Source organism: Atractosteus spatula, chromosome 8, assembly GCF_055471065.1.
Source record: "Atractosteus spatula isolate fAtrSpa1 chromosome 8, fAtrSpa1.hap1, whole genome shotgun sequence".
Taxonomy (NCBI): domain Eukaryota; kingdom Metazoa; phylum Chordata; class Actinopteri; order Semionotiformes; family Lepisosteidae; genus Atractosteus; species Atractosteus spatula.
The window spans coordinates 47,401,001-47,422,041 of record NC_142713.1 but is presented as its reverse complement, the minus strand read 5'-3'; the positions used below and the strand labels follow the sequence as shown (position 1 = coordinate 47,422,041).

The 21,041-nt window shown below is 41.1% G+C and overlaps 2 protein-coding genes across 3 annotated transcripts in view; one reads left to right on the top strand and one right to left on the bottom strand.

The window, feature by feature from the left end:
* Nucleotides 1-989, bottom strand: part of upf2 (UPF2 regulator of nonsense mediated mRNA decay) — a 34,833-nt gene extending 33,844 nt beyond the window's left edge. Inside the window, exons 1-2 of one of the 2 annotated variants that reach the window (XM_088923891.1) lie at nucleotides 892-989; nucleotides 168-263 (exon numbers count right to left, since the gene is read on the bottom strand). The gene's annotated coding sequence lies outside the window, so the exon portion shown is untranslated. The remainder of the gene's footprint in view (nucleotides 1-167; nucleotides 264-891) is intronic. The other variant, XM_088923892.1, reaches the window with a different exon arrangement.
* An 841-nt stretch (nucleotides 990-1,830) lies between these two features.
* dhtkd1 (dehydrogenase E1 and transketolase domain containing 1) lies at nucleotides 1,831-20,347 on the top strand. Its single transcript, XM_088923922.1, has 17 exons — nucleotides 1,831-2,088; nucleotides 3,309-3,461; nucleotides 3,804-4,015; nucleotides 4,677-4,871; nucleotides 5,156-5,425; nucleotides 6,222-6,393; nucleotides 6,896-7,094; nucleotides 8,574-8,886; nucleotides 9,443-9,527; nucleotides 10,867-11,006; nucleotides 11,658-11,808; nucleotides 12,776-12,882; nucleotides 13,764-13,928; nucleotides 14,695-14,777; nucleotides 15,558-15,727; nucleotides 16,658-16,743; nucleotides 18,166-20,347. The coding sequence occupies exons 1-17, from the start codon at nucleotides 1,908-1,910 to the stop codon at nucleotides 18,265-18,267; spliced, it is 2,784 nt and encodes a 927-aa protein (XP_088780048.1). The 5' UTR covers nucleotides 1,831-1,907; the 3' UTR covers nucleotides 18,268-20,347.
* Nucleotides 20,348-21,041: the final 694 nt, after the last annotated feature.

The following is a 21,041-nucleotide window of genomic DNA, read 5'->3' as shown; positions in this document are numbered from 1 at the left end:
TCTTCGTTTGACGTCCACGTTTCAATCTGCCACGACCTAAAACGAAGGTACAATTTCCAAGGTAACATTTTCACCCCAAAAAACAAAACCTTTAAAAGCTGAAATTATCCCAACTTTCACTGAGCAGAAAGACTGAACGACGTTCCCTTAAAAAAGAAACGTCTTACCAGGTCTGATAGGAGCTTAGATTCGGTTTTCCTCAGCGTAACGCCATCCTTGATCCATCAAAGCTCTGGAAACGAAGCCGCGGTTAGTAAATCACACTGGGGGAATGAAAGAAAGACAAACTTATGACTGTCGCCGGACAGTGTGATGTAAAACTAATCCACCCCCGTCCAGAAAGCCGACCGTTAGCGGACTGACAGTTGAGCTGTTTCTCGAGAGGCGGAATGGTGGAACTGTCGGACACGGGCAGTTAGCAGACACAGACCCGAGTGTGATAGGTGAAGGGGTAAGATTTCAGCCATGTAACAGGTTAATCACCCCCCATCTAACTCTGCGCATGAGGAAAGGTTCACTTGAAAAGATAAAAGATTTGAAAATACCTGGCGACACGGGACAAATAACGTTAATATGGTAACTCGACTAATGTGCGACGTTCCAAACCCCAATTATATCTGTAACGCTATCCTACCGGTAACGTTTTAGCCCCCAGAAAAATAAAGACAAAAATGGAAAAAAACATACACTACGGCAAAAGCAACTGTCAGAAAGCAATTGTTTTAAGAAAAATAAACAGGTGTAGGCCTTATAAAAAAACACTTAAACGCTCTTTTCGGGTTTTACTGAAATGGGTGACTACTGACAGCAAAAGTCCAATTAATTCATTAAAAAAACCTTACACCGGAGGAAAAAAACTAAGATTCTACATAAAAATTAAAACACGATTACCTTCAATTCATGTAAGCATTAGGTTTGTTTGTAGTTAAAAAAACCTTCAGTGCAGACGAAGGACCTCGTCAGCAGGTATTACGTGTAGCGCCTGAACTAAATAAAATAGCAGTAGATTGTCACGACGTAGTAGGCACCACTGCATTGTGTGCTATTGTAAATTGGATTTTAGATTTTAAAATGTTGAGTTTATTTCTATTTTTGGATAATTACTTTATTTAATTTGTATACAAATTAAAAAATGGCAATCTGAGGACACCTCTTTCACCATTAAGCCCATACGTCACAACCGGCAGTGATGGGATGAACTGAGAACGAGGATAGCTAACAGACGGGCATGGATGATTTAGCTGCATATATTTTATGCTCATGGATGTTATTAAACAACGAGATCATACTTAAGCATGCGATTAAAAAAATAAGCACATTTTCCCCCCTAAACTGGTGTTCGAAAGCTTTGCTACGACTAAGAAAAGTAAACATTTTTATTTGCGCTGTAGAGCGGCAACTAGCTTATTTATCCTGAACCTGTAAGAGTTCCCAGTTAAAATATAAACATGCCACAGCTGCACTTCTACAACAACAAAAGTAATAATATTTGTATATGATATAAATGTAACAATGGATGCTCATAGTCCTTATTGGAGTTAATGTAATAATACGATTGAGTTCCATCGAAACAGTTAAACTAACCGTGAGGTCTTTACGTGGAGCTAGGTATCTAACCATTTTATCCCCACTTTAAGATGCTTGGTTTTTAATGTTTTGCTTCCCACAGACACGTACATTTCATTTACTTATGTTAAACGCTCGATTTACTGTTGCATGAAAGCAAAGAGCTGAACATGCGCTTTGCTTGTCTCGCTGTTTTCGGTGAAATTGAATCCCACGCTGTTCAGCCAATCGGAGCTGGAGGTGTTGCTAATCCCCCTGTTCTGGAGAAAGTATGGCCGACTAATTGTACAGTGTGCAAGCTGAAAAAGTATTTGTTTTCGAATAAGATAAGCGAGTAAAACATGTCAGCATTTATTTTAGTTAGACCCTTCCATTTAGCAACAAGAACTTACCTGAATTCTGCTCGGCCACTTCTACGTAATTTATATCACACAGAGAGAGGCGTCTACGGATACAAACCAAAGAGGACTGACACAGACCCTAAATTGATCAAGAACGAGCATATCTCTGCACATGATCAAGGTCAGTAGGATTATGCCTTTAAGGCATTTAATTTATCTGATTGTATTTAGATTGTATGTGGCACAGGCAACGAACACCTTTCGTGTGGGTGTTAAATAATTTACATTACATAAAGCTTATTACAATAATCGAAACATTCATACATTTCATTGCAATCAAACAAGTGAAATTCCACGCACACAGTTTGGAGCTGGTTGTTTGGGTCATTTTACGGTTTGTCTGTAAACCTGAATGTGCGGTTTATAGAGCTAGAATCAAATATGGGCCTGATCACTCCCCTGAATAAACAGCGTCAAATTGTACGTCTACAGTTCAAGGGTCGTCGAATCCCCTGTTCCCGGAGGACTCGGTTGTCTGTGTAAGTTTACCTCAATTGACTTTTAAGAACATTAGAAAGATAACACACGAAAGGAGGCCATTTGGCCGAACTGGGCCGTTTGCGAGAAGCTGTGAAACCGGTCCGGTTACATCAGTAACCAGCTGGTTCTGCTTGTTAAACGTTGAGGTAAAATGAAAACCAACAGACACACCGACCATCCAGGATTATGTTTGGACTCATCGGAATCATTCACGCATTTAAATCATTTATTTAAATACATTTTTATTTAAAATAAGGTAAAGTGTTGTATCACAGCAGGGAAGTGGTCACAACATAAAGTGAAACTGGTATCCTTCACCTGGATCGCCCCTTCAACATTATTAATGTCCGCTATCTTCAGTTTATCTTCAGATGCAGTGTTTAACCAAGGCCATTCAATGATCCCATACAATATCTGAGAGTACAACTGTTAGGTCCAGGTGTCCCAACGTAATTTGCACTCTGTAAGCTAGTCTCCCTAATATTCTCCCTGAATTCATCTGGTGAGTTGATTTGTAACCACTGTCGGTGATGTATTGTGTAGTAGGTTAGGACTAAAGTTATTCAAGTAGGTAGCTGTGTCAGCATGTGTAGGTTGCAAATGAAGTAAAGGTTAATTCTGAAAAGGGAAGAAAAACACAGTGTTTCGGCTGTGGAGCCTTCTTTGGGTATTTCTTTTCTTCTCTTTTCCACATGGAATTAACCTTGCTTGTTCCTTAGGACCATAGTTACACATGTAGATGTTGCAAGGTAAGAATCATTACTGTAAAGCAGTAGTCTTGGTTAAGTAAGGAGTGATAATGAGAGTTAAGTGCTTTTCTAAGCTACAGTCAACATCTTTTTCCTGTGCCTGTCTTTGCAGATCATGGGTTGGCACGGCTGGTCGAGGCATACCGAACTCATGGGCATAAGGCAGCAAAGATTAACCCTTTATTCACTGGGCAGGCAGTGATGGACATGGTGCCTGAAATCAGTTACTTAACTGAGGTGCTTCATGGGCCTTTCAATACAAGCAGTAAGTGATTTTTATTTTACTTGTTATTTTTAAGAGAAATCGGACTGCATGTAGCTTTTTTTCCCCCACTAAAGTTTGTTTCAGGGTACGTCCTTCTTAATGCTTCTCACAAATTCGAGCTTCTGATTTTTTTTTATCTACACTGAAAGTCAAAAGTCTTCCACTTGAGTGTAAAAATGTTCAAGGCCTTTTTGTTTAAACATTATCTTGTTCACATCTCAGTGTAACTGCAGTAGGGCCATTTCTACTAAACAGTATCCAGGTATTTCACTAGCTCAACACCACAGAGCCACCGTCTATATTTCTGTAACTGTCTGACTTACTGTATTTTTTTCAATAAAGCCTTAGCTCACTTTGGGAAAGAAGAGGCCTCACTGGAGAATGTCTTGGCATACCTGGGCCATACCTACTGTGGCCACATCAGTATCGAGACCAGCCAGCTGCAGAGCCTGGAGGAGAGAGAGTGGTTTGCCAACAGGTTTGAGGAACTAAAGAAGGAAACGTTCTCCCCTGAAGAGAGGAGACAGCTGGCCAAGCTGATGCTGGAATCTCAGGTAAGACAGGGGAGTCCTGCTGCAAATACATCCATCCATTTTCTGACTGCTTTATCCAATTCAGAGTGGCGGGGGAGCTGGAGCCTGTTTTGGTGAACAGCGGGCGCAAGGCAGGAGACACCCTGAACCAGATGCCAGTCCATGACTGGGCACACACACACAGACACAAACACGCATGCACTCACACCAGGAAGCCAGTGAACCTGTCAGTATGTCTTTGGACTGTGAGAGTAACCCGGATCAGCCGGAGGAAACCTTCATAAACACGGGGAGAACTTCACACAGATAGTATCCCAGGTCCGGAACTGAATCCAGGGCCCCAGTGCGGCAAGGCAGCAATGCCAACCACTGTGCCACTGTGCCACCCTACCATGAATACAGTATTGCTTCATTTTCAAAGGGCTCTTGGGGCTGATGATTCCTAAGATAAAAGCCTTGCGTTGCTCACAGGAGTTATCCTTAGAGGTTTCTGCACTCCAGCTCCAGATGAGTTTTATTTGCCAAAGGTGTTATATAAAGTTGATGAGCTAGATTGTGGTGACCTGACTTACAGGATAGACCGAATTTGATCCTTTTTATGTTACCTTACTGGAAATCTCTTCCCCACTGTCCTTTACGATGATTTGCATTTGCAGAATGAGGTATACTTTTTGCCTTGCAGGAATTTGACCACTTCTTGGCCACTAAGTTTGCAACAGTAAAGAGGTATGGGGGGGAAGGAGCAGAGAGCATGATGGGATTCTTCCATGAGCTGTTCCGCAGCGTGTCGTACAGTGGAGTGACGGATGTGATCATGGGCATGCCTCATCGCGGGAGACTCAACCTGCTCACTGGGCTCCTGCAGTTTCCACCGGAGGTCTGGATTCTTAACCACCAGATATTTTTCACAATGCAGAAAACACTCCTAAATCACTCTGTGCTGAGGCTGTCTTTCATGTTTTCAGTCTAATGTTTATAAGTTCATTTTTTACCATTGTTTTTCTGAAGAAAGGTTTTACTGAAGGACAGCAGTTACTTTTCTGAGAATTATTATTTATATAAGTAGATAAACAAGAGTGTAAATATTTTTCTTTCTTTTGGTGGCTTTGAAGACCGTAGAAAATTGTTGGCATAATTTATCCCCTTCCCCACTTTTTTCAGCTTATGTTTCGTAAGATGAGGGGTCTCAGCGAGTTTCCCGAGAACTCCCCATCCATTGGAGACGTGTTGTCCCACCTAACCTCCTCCGTAGATCTGGATTTTGGTTCGGGACACCCTCTCCATGTCACTATGCTGCCCAACCCCTCGCACCTGGAGGCTATCAACCCTGTCACAGTGGGCAAGACCAGAGGAAGACAGCAGTCCAAGAAGGATGGGGACTACTCTCCAGACAGCAGCGCTCAGCCTGGGGACAAAGTCATCTGTCTGCAGGTAAGATGGCCATTGGTGCTGACCCCATTGTCTTGGAGAACCATTCACCAAGAGCCATGCTTACATCATTTACATCTTCTAGACCATGTGGGGAAGCAATATAAAAGCTAAGCAAAATGCTAAGACTCGATGGTGAAGAACAAAATTTAGATGAATGGCTGTCATGTTCAATTTGTTGAATGCACTGGTAAGACCAAGTTTCAATTATTGTGTGTATTATTGTTAACCACGGTACAGAAAAGACAGAGCTCTAGAAGCAGTCCAGAGAAGACCCCATACATTGCCAGACTTAAAGAGCCTGTCAGCACTCACGGGCTAAAATTGATTAACCTTTTTAGTCTTGGATAGAGAAAGCTATGAGCGGGTCTGATCCAAGTATTCAAAATCCTCAAAGGCCTTGACAAGGTTAAACGTTTTCAGATTTAACAGTGAAACATGAACCAGGGTCAAAAGCGGAAGCTAGATGGAAGTGTGTTTAAAACCGAGAACAGGCACATCTTTACATAAAGGGTTGTGGGACATACCCAGCCCTCCAGTAGCTCTGAAATGTCACTCGATTCTTCTGCAAATGCTCCAAAAAACACAAAAAAACAGGTGTTTGTCTTTCTTGCATAGAGCTTAACCAAATTTAGAATGAACCCTTTCATAGATTAAACACTACAGAATAATGCACGTCAGGACAGGCAGTGTACAAGGGTGCTTATGAGAAATGTATCCATTTTACTGTCTTTGAAGTTTAGAAGAAGCAAGTGAAACGGCCCAGCCGCCTCATGAAAGGTCTGTCTTTGGGTCCCAGGTTCACGGGGACGCGTCCTTCTCGGGCCAAGGAATCGTTGCCGAGACATTCACCATTTCGAACCTCCCTCACTTCCGGGTGGGGGGCAGCATTCACCTGATCGTGAATAACCAAGTGGGCTACACCACTCCCGCCGAAAGAGGCAGATCCTCGCTGTACTGCAGCGATATCGGTAGGCCAGCGTCGTCCGTGCATCAGAAAACACGTCTTTGTGACGCAAACTTTGTTAAGCTCGACAAACTCTGGCCTCTGTGAAGCTAGCAACTGGAAAATGAAAAGCAGCTGCTGGTCACCCTGGGATTCATTTTCTACCAAGCCATGCACATTATTATTATTTTTATTATTAATAACTTTATTTTATGTAGTGCCTTTACCAGTGGCTTCCCAATGTGCCATGCAGTAAGGAAAAGTACACAATAAGCAGAAACGGCAGGATTACACAATTACAATATATAGTAGTTGGATATTTTTTTAATTCACATGGAAGAATTTGTGGAATTTCAGAAATACTGTAAAAATGAAAATTAAAATGATTTTCAGTATCTTATCTCACCGATTGTATGCCACGCAAGTGACGCGGTGCCGCATGCCCCGTGAATCGGTTCACGTGTTATCGCGGTCTTGACCGTGCTCTGCGGTCCGGCGCGGGGATTTCTCCCGCTTCCTCTCCGCAGGCAAGATGGTGGGCTGTGCCGTGATCCACGTCAACGGGGACGACGCGGAGGAGGTGCTGCGGGCCACCCGGCTGGCCGTGGAGTACCAGCGGCGCTTCCGCAGGGACGTGATTGTCGACCTGCTGTGCTACCGCCAGTGGGGACACAACGAGCTGGACGAGCCTTTCTTCACGAACCCCGCCATGTACAAGATCATCAGGTGCGCTCCTGCCTGTTGAAGGAAGCCCTCAGGCCCTCAGTACTCTGGTTTTGAAGTCTAAATATATTTAGATTACGTCAAGGGGCGCCGCAGTCCAAATTTCTCACACCGGCTATTAATAAATGAATTAATAAATAAAATAAATTCATTGATGGAACAGGAAAATGTACACAATTTGAATTAAGCACAAAATCATGAACTTTTTGAAAGTACTGTAAGTTGCCATTTTGTTGCAAACCTCTGGTCTTGCCATGGACGAGAGAGCGAGAGTTTGCAGGAAGTGTGACGTGATGCGGCCCTTCCAGCTCACTAGTCACTGTAATGACTAATGTAATCCTAAAGTCCCCTTTCAGTAGAGGATGTAATGTGATGTACAAGGAAATAGGTACAGGTTGTACAGCAGATATTTCACCGCAGAAAGTTTCCTGTGTGGCCAGCATGCAGAGTTAACAAGCAAGTTCCATTTACTGGGGAAACCGTCTCAAAGTCGAGAGCAATATTTCTATTGGATTGAAAGCAATGGTTTCACAAGCCTGCTTGTTTACAGTGTAAAGAATACAGAGTTGCTTTGCCTTACCGGATGTTTGTTGCCTCATTCTGAATCTCAGAACATGGCTCTGCGAATACCTGGAAATGTAATCTATTTTGGATGTTAATTGGAGGTTTTACAAGTTACTGTTTACATTTTACTTTTATTGTGGTTTGAAATGCACTCATCAATGCTGATTCTTTCTAATCCCAAAATATAAAATAGTGTTGCAGTTCCTCTTTAAATATATATATATATAACTTTGGATTGTATTTGTGTTATCCCAATGGGTATTTGTAGTCTTTCCAACATATTTTTCTTTCGCTTGATGTGGAATGTTAGTCAGTTACTTTTTTCCAATGCAGTTATTTCAGTGTTTTCAGGAACACTTTAGGTTTACATAGGATTTTAAAATAAGTCCTCATCCATCCATCCATTTTTCGAACTGCTTCATCCAATTTGGGGTTGCAGGGCAGCCTGAGCCTATCCTGACCAGTATGGGGCACAAGGCAGGATACACCTTGGATGGTACACAGACACACACACTCACATCAGTCAATTAACCTCCAGCATGTGTTTGGACTATGGGAGGAAACTGGAGCACCTGGATGAAACCCACATGAATATGTGGAGAACATACAAATTTCACACAGATAGCACCTCAGGAATGGAATCCAGGGTTCCTGCGCTGTGAGGCAGCAATGCTAACCACAGCACCAGAGAGCCGCCCTAAATAACACCTGTTCAGTATAACTTGTCAGTACATGAGATATTTTAAAAAAACATCCAAATAATTGTTAGGTATGGAGACATGTTATCCTTTAGACATCAGAAAACATTGACTGTGGAAGAATTATCTTATTATCTCAAAAATGTGATTTTTTAGTTTGAAGAGTGTAATTGACGAGGGATGAAAAGTCTTTGTCGTTTTGTTCCCTTTCGCCCCACAGATCCAGAAAGAGTATTCCCGACTCCTATTCCGACCTGCTGATCTCAGAAGGGCTCATGACCGAGCAGGAGAGGGCTGAGATTAAGAGTGCCCACTACTCCAAGCTGAATGAGCGCTTGGCTAACATGACGCTCTACAGCCCACCCCCCACCAACCTGCAGGGGCACTGGCAAGACCTCGTGGAGCCCCAGGCCAAGATCAGCACCTGGGACACAGGCGTCCCTACAGAGCTGCTTCAGTTTGTGGGAGCCAAGTCTGTGAGCATCCCTGAGGAGATCCAGCTGCACAGCCACCTTAACAAGACACACGTTCAGGTACTGTAGGCCCCCCTTTATGCTTGTAGTGCATAGCCTCTCCTACAGCAATGCTGTTCTGACAGTAGCTCAGTAGTATATCAATACCACTTTACTTGCATTGTTAAGTGCCTTGGGGCAACCTTGTTGTGAAAGGCACTATCTAAAAATTAATTGAATAAAACTGATACAGACATAGTATCATAGTATATTTTAAAACAGCAGGACAGAATACGGATCAAGGCCAGTTCATTAATAGGTGTCATATAAGATATAAAATAGTAAAATGTTTATGTCACAGGTTATTTAGATTATTTTAATTTCATTTTATTAAATCTGTTCTTTTTCTGTTTCTACCCCTCTATATCCAGTAGATACCTGTACATTTTAAAAATAAGAAAAAGTAACTGTTTTCCGTTAACTGTAAATTCTGTGGATGTGAAAGCTAAAACTGACTGTGGAAGGTTTTGTGACACTTTGTTCACATATATATCTTTGCATTAAAAAAGAAATTCCAGTGACGGAACAAAAAAACATTTTCAATCTCAGTGTTAACTTCTGATGTTCACAATTTCAGGCCAGACTTCAGAAACTAGAGGAGGGCATGAAACTTGATTGGTCTACAGCTGAGGCCTTGGCGTTCGGTTCCCTTCTGTGTCAAGGTATGAGTAAAATATGAAGACTATTATACACCGTTAAAATGTAAACAGCTTTAACACTGTACAAGCACATATGAGCATTATGTTTTTATCATGTGCTAATATTACTAAGACATTTTGTTTTCCAGTAATACAGATTTTCCCCTTCATAATAAAAGTGTGTCCTAGAATACAAAAAATACAAAATGCCAGATACGGGTGAAGTAGTTTATTCACAAAATTAAGTTGGGTTATTTAATTTTCAGTGATATGACATATAGTATAGTCTCGTGAATCTAAAGAGAATATTTCATGTTAACTATCCAGTTTAGATAAACTCTTCACATACAGAATATGTTTTCTTCATTCATGAGGAAATTAAAATTATTCAAAATAATGGACATCAGTGTCTTTGTCTTACCTAACTTATATTTATACAATAATGTCCTAAAATTTAAAAATGCATCAGATTCAGCAGAATATTTTAGATTACGGGCAGAGGCTTTAGAAAGTTAATTCAGGAACGTCTGCTATTATAACTGTTGCGCAGCTCTGACCTGCCCCTGCTGGGATTCGATCCGGACACACAGAGTCACTCCCTAGACAGCAGAGATAACAAGGTGGCAACATCACCTTTGGAACTCGCTCACCGCACTGACCCCTGTTAAACGGCAACGCAAAACTATTCACCCTGTAAAAGTTGTGGCATTACGTGGGGGCGTGCACAGCGTGGAGGCAGAGCCCTGGTAGAAGAGCGACGCCTCGCCTTTGTAGTCCCAGCTGTCCCGGCTTCTAGATGATGAGCCACAGCTGGGAAGGACCTATAAAGGCACACTGGACACCCCCTGATGGGAGGAGCAGGGCCACCCCGGAAGGGGGAGTTTACACAGATAGTCCCGGAGGGGGTTGCACCCGCGTAAGGCATTCCTTTCCTTTTTCTTTTTGCCTGTCCCATTACGTATTCTCACCGGGGCAGGTACACACACACAGACACCTTTTTCACGTGCCAAGTTCTTGTTTTGTTTTGGCCTTACACACCCCGCTCTACCGGCCTGGAACCTGTTAAATAGGGTAAGCCCAGCCTGGAGGCCACAAGGCACAGTGGTACACTTTCTTTTTGCTTTCTGTTTATTTGTCACCCTTTTTGTGTTATTTTTGGTCCCTGCTAACCTCACACCGCTGCTTCTGTCCCCTCACCCGGGGCGTTGACTTTTTAACCGGTGCCCGCCACGGCGCCTCCCACTCCGTACTGTCACAGAGGCTTTTGTTCAAGTATTGTTTTGTTTGCTCATTCCTTTATGCACCGTCTCCTCTTGTCAGTGGAACAGTGAACACCATTTTCAAGTGTCATTGTCCCTTGAAGGCTTCAATATCCGCATCAGCGGGCAGGATGTCGGACGCGGCACATTCAGTCAGCGCCATGCCATGGTTGTGTGCCAGGAGTCCAATGACATGTACATCCCTCTGAATCACATCATGCCAGAGCAGAATGGATTCTTAGAGGTAAATACCAATTTGTCCAACGTGAGGTTGTAACATTTTTGACAGATTCCATAAAGCGTACACATTTCCCTAAGCCCAGCATTTGTAACTCATTAAAGGTACCCAAGGCACCTCTCTCTGAGGTTTCTTCAGGGTCTCTGGTGTGGAGGTATAACTCATGTATCCTAAGCATGATTTAGCAACATGAAAGGGAACAGGAGTCTTAGCCGATTATGGTCTTGGTTAATTGCGCGAGGGTGACCTATCTGCCTAACTTTCTGACCTTGCTTACACCTTATGGTAAGAAACTGCTACTCACCAATCATAAATGTATGTTTTTGTATGAAAATTTTGTTCATCTTCAAGAATAAAAGCCTGTTCCTGTTTTTAGAAAAGTGAGTGAGAGACAAGATGAATCAGTTATCTATGTCTGTCCTCCTTTCTTTATTTTAACAAAGACAATATCCAGCTTGATTTACCAGAATCGTGTGGTTAACTGAGAAGAGTCTATAAGTTAAAAAGTGGAGAAAGAAAGTAGCTGCAAATGCTTCCAAGAGCAGCACCTCATTTGTGAAGCCTGTTGATGGTCATTTCATGGCTTGGTCATGCATGTGTGCCACCAGAACTACAGCTGTTGCTAACGTCTGTGTTTGATATGCTCTTTCTTGTTAGGTTTGTAACAGTGCTCTGTCGGAAGAAGCTGTGCTCGGGTTTGAGTATGGAATGAGTATTGAAAGCCCGAAGCTTTTGCCAATATGGGAAGCCCAATTTGGAGACTTCTTTAATGGAGCTCAGATCATATTTGACACGTTCATCTCTGGAGGTGAGAAAAACTGTAGGTCCAACACAAAAAACCATGTGAGAGAGCATGAGTGTCAATCCTGATACACACATTACACACCTATTGTGTGCTCATGAAGTCAGATCATCATCTAATCTTGCATACGTACATATCTAACACATTGGACATTTTACCACACTAGGCAGCCATGCCCCATAACCAAAATAATAAAGTAAATCAGTAAATCAACAAATGATGATCAACAATTACAAATCTTGTGAGACTCCCAATCAGTAATTTTCAATATCTGTTAGTCTGTTAATTACTACAGGTGTAATTGCTCACCTGAGAATGTCTTTTTCACATTTAAATTTGTGTGGTGTTTTAGTCTTTTCTGATCCAATTAGTAAATCTGTGGTCAAACTGCCAGATTTTAATGAGGAATTGGAAGAATCAGTTTTGAATCGCGGTAAAACAATAATCATTCTTGTTCCCATGCATTCTTCCATTGTGTAATGTGTCCATCTGCAAGAAAAATATTTGAAGAGTTATGTCATTAATGTTTTTGTTCTTCCGGTTTGCTTTTGGCTTAAGAACCGTGATTTGATTCAAGTTGGCGATGGAGATGAGAGTACCCAGTAGATATACATGGAAGTACCCAAAAAATGAAATATGCATTCCAACATCCTTGTCATTCATACTAGTGTCTTGATCACAAATTCAAATTGCAACACTGTAAATCAAAAATAAGTTTTGAATTTGCGGTCTCAATACTTTTGGCATGCACTCCAAATTTGTGAAAGGGGGATAATATGCTGCTTTTAGCATTATTCTTTTCTTCTTATTTTTTAATACTATTTTCTCTCCGTTTAAAACTCCTTATGAGATTAAACTGGCAGCTGCTAAGGTCCCCAGCCTTCCCTGTGCAGTACAACTGAGACTTCCATGAATGATGTTACATACACAGTGTGACAGTGAAAAGTCATCGATACTGGGTGTGCCTTTTCAGGTGAGGCTAAATGGCTGCTTCAGAGTGGTATGGTCATCCTCCTGCCTCATGGCTATGATGGTGCCGGCCCGGAGCACTCCTCCTGTCGCATCGAGAGGTTTCTGCAGGTGACTCGTCAACCTCCTGTAACGATAAAAGTGGCAGTAATTGATTACTGTATATACCCGTAGATCCACAACTGTTGCTGAAATGAATTGCTATTGATATTTATAATGTAGTGCAATTTGCCATGACTACAGCACATGAATGAAAGGGATACAATTATCACATGTAATGAATATTTTTATTAAATTGTGTAAAAGAAGATTTTCCTTATGAAGAGAAAAGGTATTCGGTGACAGGATTTGGTACTACATTAAGAACATATTCATACACTTTTCAGAATTTAATTTATTTTCATCTGAAGGATGATAAGGAACTGCTAAAGCTTTTATGTGGTGTTTAAGAAAATGTTTACACAATTTGTGCTTTGTATAATTTGTTGCTTTACATTGACAAAAATCAGAACAGTGATCTTATTCACGTAAGCTTATCTTCTGTCGGTGATGAGCTTTAGTAACTCAACATTGTGGTGCTAATCTGTCCTTTGAGGTAAAGGATTTATATCAGGTAAAGGCTGTGGTGATGAAATTTGAAACCATTGAAAAAAACTTAATGAATATTGGGGAAACAATGCTAGCAACCCCCTGCGGTTAACAGGGGTGTCAAAATGAACTTTGAGAAGTCTCTTATGATCAGTCTAAATAAACCTAAGTGTTACTTAAAGTACCTCATCTTGGAAAAGGTTATTTTTTTGTGTATCAGAATCACTTTACAATTGACATTTATTAATGGGAAATTAAGACTGATCTATACGTTTGGTGGCATCTCTTTTTTAAAACGCACTATAGCGCTGTTCCTATGCTGTTCAGTTGGCCATCAAGGCATTAAGTTTGAGAGTGTTGTCAGCGGCGATTCGTTTGACCCTAGTTTTTCCTTCCCTTGTCAGCTGTGCGACAGTAAGGAGGAAGGTGTTGATGGGGACAACGTCAACATGTCTGTGGTCAATCCCACCACCCCAGCACAGTATTTCCACCTTCTGCGTCGGCAGATGATTAGAAATTTCCGAAAGCCCCTCATTGTAGCTTCGCCAAAGATGCTGCTCCGATTCTCGGTGAGAACCAGGGCGCTTCACCAAGAAGAGCCTGAAACATCTTAAAACGCTGCCTGTTTCCCCCTTTGGTCTTCCAGCGGTAAAGGCTTGATCTTCTGCACTAAGCACAATGCTGAGCTCTTCCAGGGAGGAGGAAACTCACTGATGCTTAGCCTTAAAGGGGTTTCTCACATCAAAAGCCTCAGTTGTATTGTCAGATTAAAGACTTTTTAAAAAAATAAATAAAAGTAAAGATACTGTATAACTTAGAGTAGATTATTCCAGACGAAATTGTGATTTATCCAACACTGTGGATTGCATATTAAATCCTACAAACTGGAGATGGTTTGAAATGGCTAAGACTATGCTGTAGGCTCTAGCTGTAAGCTGCTTGTGGTGGTAAAACTATTATTATTTCTGTGTTTCGAAAAACACCCTTATTTTTAATCAGTGTCAGCACATGGCTATATGTAGGACAGTGCAGTTTCAGTAGGATCTCTCCATCGTGTAGTTGCCAGGTTTCATTATACCATGACAGGCTGAGGTGTAGGTCGTCAGGTAAGTGTTGCTTTTGCAGAGGAAATTCATCTTGCTTAGCTACTGGTCTTTACAATGTGGGATATAAAAAGAAAAAGGTAATTTGAAATCTTAAATATTTTTAAAGATTTAAAAAAATCAAAGCTCTATTTCTGCTTTTGGAAGGGTTGGTAGTTGTTAATGATGTAGAATTGTGGTATATCAATTCTGTCTTGGGGATATTCATTGTGCACTATACTTGTCTTTCCAGGGTGCTGTGTCAAGCTTGGCAGATATGGCCTCAGGAACAACATTCAGACCTGTTTTTGGTGATCCTTCTGTGAATCCCAGCAAGTAAAGAATCTTGTTTAAACGTCCTAGGGTTCAGTGTCAAAGTACTGAAAGAATTATTTGTGAACCTTCCCAACTGATCTGAAAAATGTGAACTCAGAGCTATTGTTAAACATAATTTCTTTAAACGACGGTACTATTAATTAACGTTTAGCTATTTCTAAGACATTCTTCATGAGTAGCTTTGTCTGATAATTAGTCAAATTAGTTTGTTTTTGGAATCGTGGCTTTCCTGGTTTTCTCTGTGCTTTTAACAGTGTTGCACAGAAGGGTGACTTTTTATTTTGAAGTCAGTAATGTATCTGAGTATATGCTGTTGTAATGGGTGGCACAGTGGTGCCATGTTTAGTGTTGCTGTTCACAGCGCTGGGGCCCTGGGTGCAATTCCAGACCTGCGGTGCTATCTGCCTGACTTTGTATGTTCTCCCTGTGTTTGCGTGGATTTCCTCTGCATGCTCCGGTTTTCCCCCCACAGTCCAAAGACATGCTGGGAGACTAATTGGCTTCTGAAAAAACTGGCCCCGGTTTGAGTGTGTGTATATTTGTGTCTGCGTGTGCCCTTCAATGGACTGATCTCCCATCCAGGGTTTATCCCGTCTTGTGCCTGTTGCTTGCCGGGATAGGCTCCGTCTCCCTCAAACTTCGGAATTGAATGAGGTGTTTAGGAAATGGATGGAAGGGTGGCAGTATAAATGTTGAGTTTTTCCGCTGTTGTTGTGCCTGATTGAAGCCAACATGGCTGCAGCTGCATTATCTGAAAGTCCCCTGGCTTCCCTGTCATAGTGTGAGGCGCGTGGTGCTGTGCAGTGGAAAACACTATTACGCCCTGCTGAAACAGAGAGAGGCGTCTGGGGAGGCCCAGCAGAACACGGCCCTGATCCGGCTGGAGGAGCTGTCCCCTTTCCCTCTGGAGGCTCTGCAGCAGGAGCTCAGCAAGTACCGCCAAGCCAAAGGTCAGCCTGCCACACACGGACGGCCCATTGGGTCCCCCAGCTGTACAGAACAAATTTAAACTTGTGTGCTCAATGCGACGTGTGTTTATTTCGGTTAAATCCAGATATAATCACCGGTCATTCCATACTGAAAATTACCAAAATATGTTCTTCTTGTGTGCTAAAATACCAACTCTTAAGGTGCTTGTTACTACATCAGATGGTGAAAAAGACTGATGATGAGGTAAAAACAAGGGTACTCACCTGTTTCAGTGTATTTTTCCCAGGTCCTGTGTATTTTCCCATCATTCTCACCCTGCCTACAGCATCAAAACTGTCAGGCACCATTGCTTTTATTCCAAAAAAGAGCTGAAAAGTGTACCCATACGATAATACTACAGTACTGTCCTCATAACAGTCAGCTGCTGCCCTATCTGAATAGACAAAAGCTCTCTATTTAATTTTTTTGTAGCTTATCATGTCCCTGGTTTGGCCAGCCAGTCACCAGTTGGACTCAGTAGAGAATATTTCCAAAACATATTGTTCTTGTGTGCTAAAATATCAACTCTGAAGGCCACTGCCAGAAACAATACTACATCACATGGCTGCTTTAGAAGTTTCACTACTTGAGCTTTGGCAGTGTTAAAGAAATACCAAGAAACAGAAAATAAAGAAATGGCAATAGATCTGGATTTTACAAGCAAGATATCTTGGCTGTAGCGATCACAGAAAGTAATTCAATTTAACACTACATTCATTCTTAAGATGGTTAATACACAGAAAATTCTCACTACTCTGCATTACCTTTTGATTTATGGGATATGTGATGTTTTCTTATAGGTTTCTAATAAAACAAGAAATTAAATACCTCCGTTTTTTGCAGTTACTTTCTTTGATTTTAAATATACTCACTTTGTTCCTGGTATTGTTATTCTTCTGGTTTTCTTGCAGATTTTATCTGGAGTCAAGAAGAGCCTCAGAATATGGGACCTTGGTCTTTTGTAGCACCCAGATTTGAAAAGCAGCTAGCCTGTAAGGTAAATGACTTTAAGTTTAGTTAAATTTATGCTCATTCATTTATGCATTTGAAATGTTATGTTAAAGAAGTTCCAAATGCTTTAAATTGAATTTGGGGACCAATTTCAACAGGTCACAGCATCCACAGTTTCCTAAAAAAACATTAAGGTGCTCTACACATCCAGATGTAAAAAAGATCAGTTGTATCCCATTTCTGCGTATCCTTGTTTAACAAGGTTAATTTGTTGGATTTATTTATATTTAATATGCAGGTAGATTGTTTCTAATATAGCTGGTTGTTAAGAACACAAGGATGTCCACAAATGAGATGAGGCCATTTTTGGCTGTCCAGATTGTTTGTTTACTAGTAGCTAATTGATCCAAGGATCTCATCCAGCTGGCCCTTAAAAGAACCTGGGATGTTGTCTTACACACTGTGACTGGGTAGCTTGTTCCAGACTCCCACAATCCTTTGTGCAAAGACCTGCCTACTGTCCCTGGTTTTAAGCATGCTTCACAGCTTCCACTTGTCCTCTGGTTTGTGCTTCTCTTTTGATTCCGAAATAGCCCATTGGTTTTGCCTTTCAGGATTTTAAATACTTTAAAAATTAGATCATCCCACTGATTGTTGACTTTATGGTAATTTCAGGGTCGGTGCTTTCACAAACGGTAATGTACAGAGGAATGGTCTTTGAATCTGAAGTCTTCTGCTGTTGAAATGAAATCAGTGCAGTCATCAGATTCCATGTGTTGATGAAAGAATGTGCAATATTATTAGAGCTGCCTTTCACTGAATGTTATTTTCAACAGTGAAGCACTCCAAGAAGTTCAAGAAAGTATCCTTCTTGAGCAAAAGATTATCAGGTTTAATATATGAAGGTCTTGAATAATGGTGGAGTGTTTTCTAGAAATCACCGGTCACAGTTAGACTCTAGAGAGAATTGGAGCATCCTATCAGCTCCAATCCACACAACTTCAAAAGCTGACTGACTTCTGCTCATTATTGCAAGACTTAATAGTTTTGCACAGATTCCACAATATTATTTTCCACAGAAAGCTGATTTGTTGTGTACGGTGTTCTGTCAGTTTAAGCACCATAGAATCTTATGACTTAAAATGACACAAGTTCCCCGCTGTGCTTTGTGTAGTTTCTCTTTGTGAGTGTTTACCAACCAACCAGTGGTGCAGAATAAACAGTGAAACACAATCCGAAGGATACAAGTACAGACTACATCAGTGCATTAAACACCAAGCACAGGAGGCACTTCCTTACAGAAGAGGTTGTGGGAGTATCAAACATGCTTACCTAGCAATGTTATTGAAGCCGGCATCTTGGCTTTTTTTCCCTGAGAAAAGGCTGGATCGGTTAGCTACTGACAGCCAGATGAGTTGTTCCTGCTTGTATCCTGTCTTATGCTGCGATGCCGTGTGTCGCTCTGCAGCTGCGGCTGGTCAGCAGGCCTCCTCTGCCTGCTCCGGCTGTGGGGATCGGGACGCTGCACCATCAGCAGCAGGAGGCCATTCTCACCAGCTCCTTTGCCTGAGGGACACCTGGACCTCGCCGAGCCTGCTCCTCGAGACGAGAAGCAGGGGTCTCAGGGTTGACGGAACGGAAACGCAATCTGTTTTTGTCTTTTTTTTTTTTTAATCAACCATTTGAAGTGTAGGTGGTGAATGAAACGCATACAGTAGGAGTACCAGGGGGCTTGTCTTCAGTCGCTAACAATAAAGGGTGCAGGTAACTGGTCTCCAGGTTGCGTGGGACCAGCAGTGAAAAGTGCTCAAGGAAATGGTTAAAGGTTCAGCTGAAGAAAGACCATGGTCTTTCCTCCTGCCCTGTTTAAATAAAAGCTCCTTTTCCCTTTCGTTGTGTTCATTGGAGAAAGACAGTCGCAACTTTCCCCCGTTGTTATAGCAGGAGCTTCAGCCAATGAAGAAATACTGAAAAAATAACAGTAATCTGTCACATTACATTAATCAAAATGTTAATTAAAAATGCTGCCTATATCAAATGCTTCTCTCAGAGACAGGATTTAATTTGAAGAAAACAATTATTGTGCATTAAAGAATGGATCTTTTATTAACATCCCAACAACAAAAAACAACTTTTTTGTTTTATATACCTTACTCTTTAGAAATGGGGTTTGTTAATGTAACCCAGTAAGCTTTCCATGGCACGTAAGTTGCTGTGATGATGGCACAGAAATCTATATCCAAATTGTACATAATCGAGCTGTGCATCATGGATGACTAAGAAAACTACATGCCAGTAGGCTGTGTGTTTCCTCTGGTGTAATATATTTAAATGGAAGCTGAATGAATTGTGTTGTCACCTTGTGTTGGTATGAATGTGGCTGGCGGTTGTGACTCGCCTCACTGGACCTTCCGTACTAGATACGTTTTCTCAAAAAAACCTGGATCCTCAATATGGTTTTGCAGGAAACAACCATGCAGACCAAAGGCTTTGAGCACTTAGTTAGTTCCCATTGCATTTCAAGGAGTTCATCGCATTGTAGCAGGCTATTGGTGAGAATCAAATTAAGAAAACAGCACTTTTAACAAGTCTGTGATTACAGGTAATGTAATACCTGTGCACACATTTGACCCACACAATATTTGAGACAATTTGTTGATTTTACCTTTGCAAGCATCTGTTGTTAATTGCTGGCTATGATCTGGGTTAAATGACTGATTTCACGCCTTTTTACTAGTTGCTTGATGCAGGGAAATGGCTATAGGAAAATCTTCATCCTTTTTGATGTATAGTAAAATCTGGACGCTTACATTTCAGTGCATCCGAAAGTATTTGTATTAATAGCAAATGTCTTTTTGTTTTCTAAAAAAAGCATTTTCAAAGATTTGTGAATTCAATCTTATTATATTGAAGACTATAAAGCTTTTGCATTTGATTAATTTTTTAGAAAAAGCAGATAATCTACCACTTACTTAAGACATCAAAAATGGACATTGAAGTTGTACACAGGGTACTTTGTTGGTTTATTATCTTAAAAACCACTCTTTCATGGATATCAAGAAAAGTCAAGACATTTTGGAAGACTGAAGAGCTTTTAGAATATCAAGCGGTATGTCATAACGCTGTTCTGTGTTGTAGTTTACATTCTGCGTTGCATGCATTTTAATTCGTTCTGGAGGGGAAAGCACGATAAACTTTATACAGATTTGACAGACTGTGTTGCAGAATTTGTGTCATCACCAAAATGGTATGTTTGTAACATTAAAGTGTCGATTGCTTTAATCTTTGAAAAATCATTACTATACATTTATTTCAACATTTTTCATGAGACAGCTTCTTAATGACAGGTTATACCAAAAACTGGGAGATGGTATAGCACTGGTATTTCTAAAATCAGCTTGTTTGAAAGTATAAACAACAGCCTTGTACATTTACATTTTATTGAGCTAATTAAAAACATTAGTTCTTTGTGTTTTCTGTTTCCATGAATGTATGAAGTTAAGATAAAGCCTAATTATGATTATTCAAATAGTTAAGCACAAGACAGCAATTTCATACTCAAAGAAGTCTGTTCATGAAAACTGCATTTGCAAAGTCAAAACTCAGTGTGAATGAAAGTTAATGGATAAAATTAAAATAATGACAACTAAGTTTGGACTACAGTATTTATTTAATGTATAAGCCACCAAAGTTCCTGCTTAAATGTCCAGAAGAAGTGCAAAAAACAGGAATAAATATTTTGTGCTGCATTCGCAAATTCAAAAATATACTTTCGTCTTATGCAAAATACATGAAATCATGAATCTATCCACCCATTTTTTAAGAGCTTCATCTCATTCAGGGTGATAGAGGGGAGTTGTGGCCTGTCTCAGCAACCAATGGGCACAACCCGGGATACACTGAATGGGACGCCAGTACATTGCAAGCAGATGTGCAGACAGACGCATATTCGCACCAGGGCCTTTTCTCCCAGAAACCAATTAACCTACCAGCACGAGTTTGGACTGTGTGTGGAAACTGGAGCACATGTAACAAACCCCATGCGGACTCTTGGAGGCCTCCATACAGATGACACCCCAGGTGTGGAATTGAACCCAGGACCCCAGCAGAATGCAGCAATGATCCTAACCACTGTGTCACAGCTTTTCATATACACAAATCGCCAATTGTTCAGCTATTGTGGTGTTTATTTCCAAACTGTGAAGATGGACAAAACACTTTGTTCACAATGCATACAGTGGAACACAATGCCAAAAGAGGTTAACAAGTTACACACAGAGGGCAACAGTTGTACAAAGACTGTAAAAGATGTTCTAGTCCTTGAAATGCCTCAATCAGTTGCTT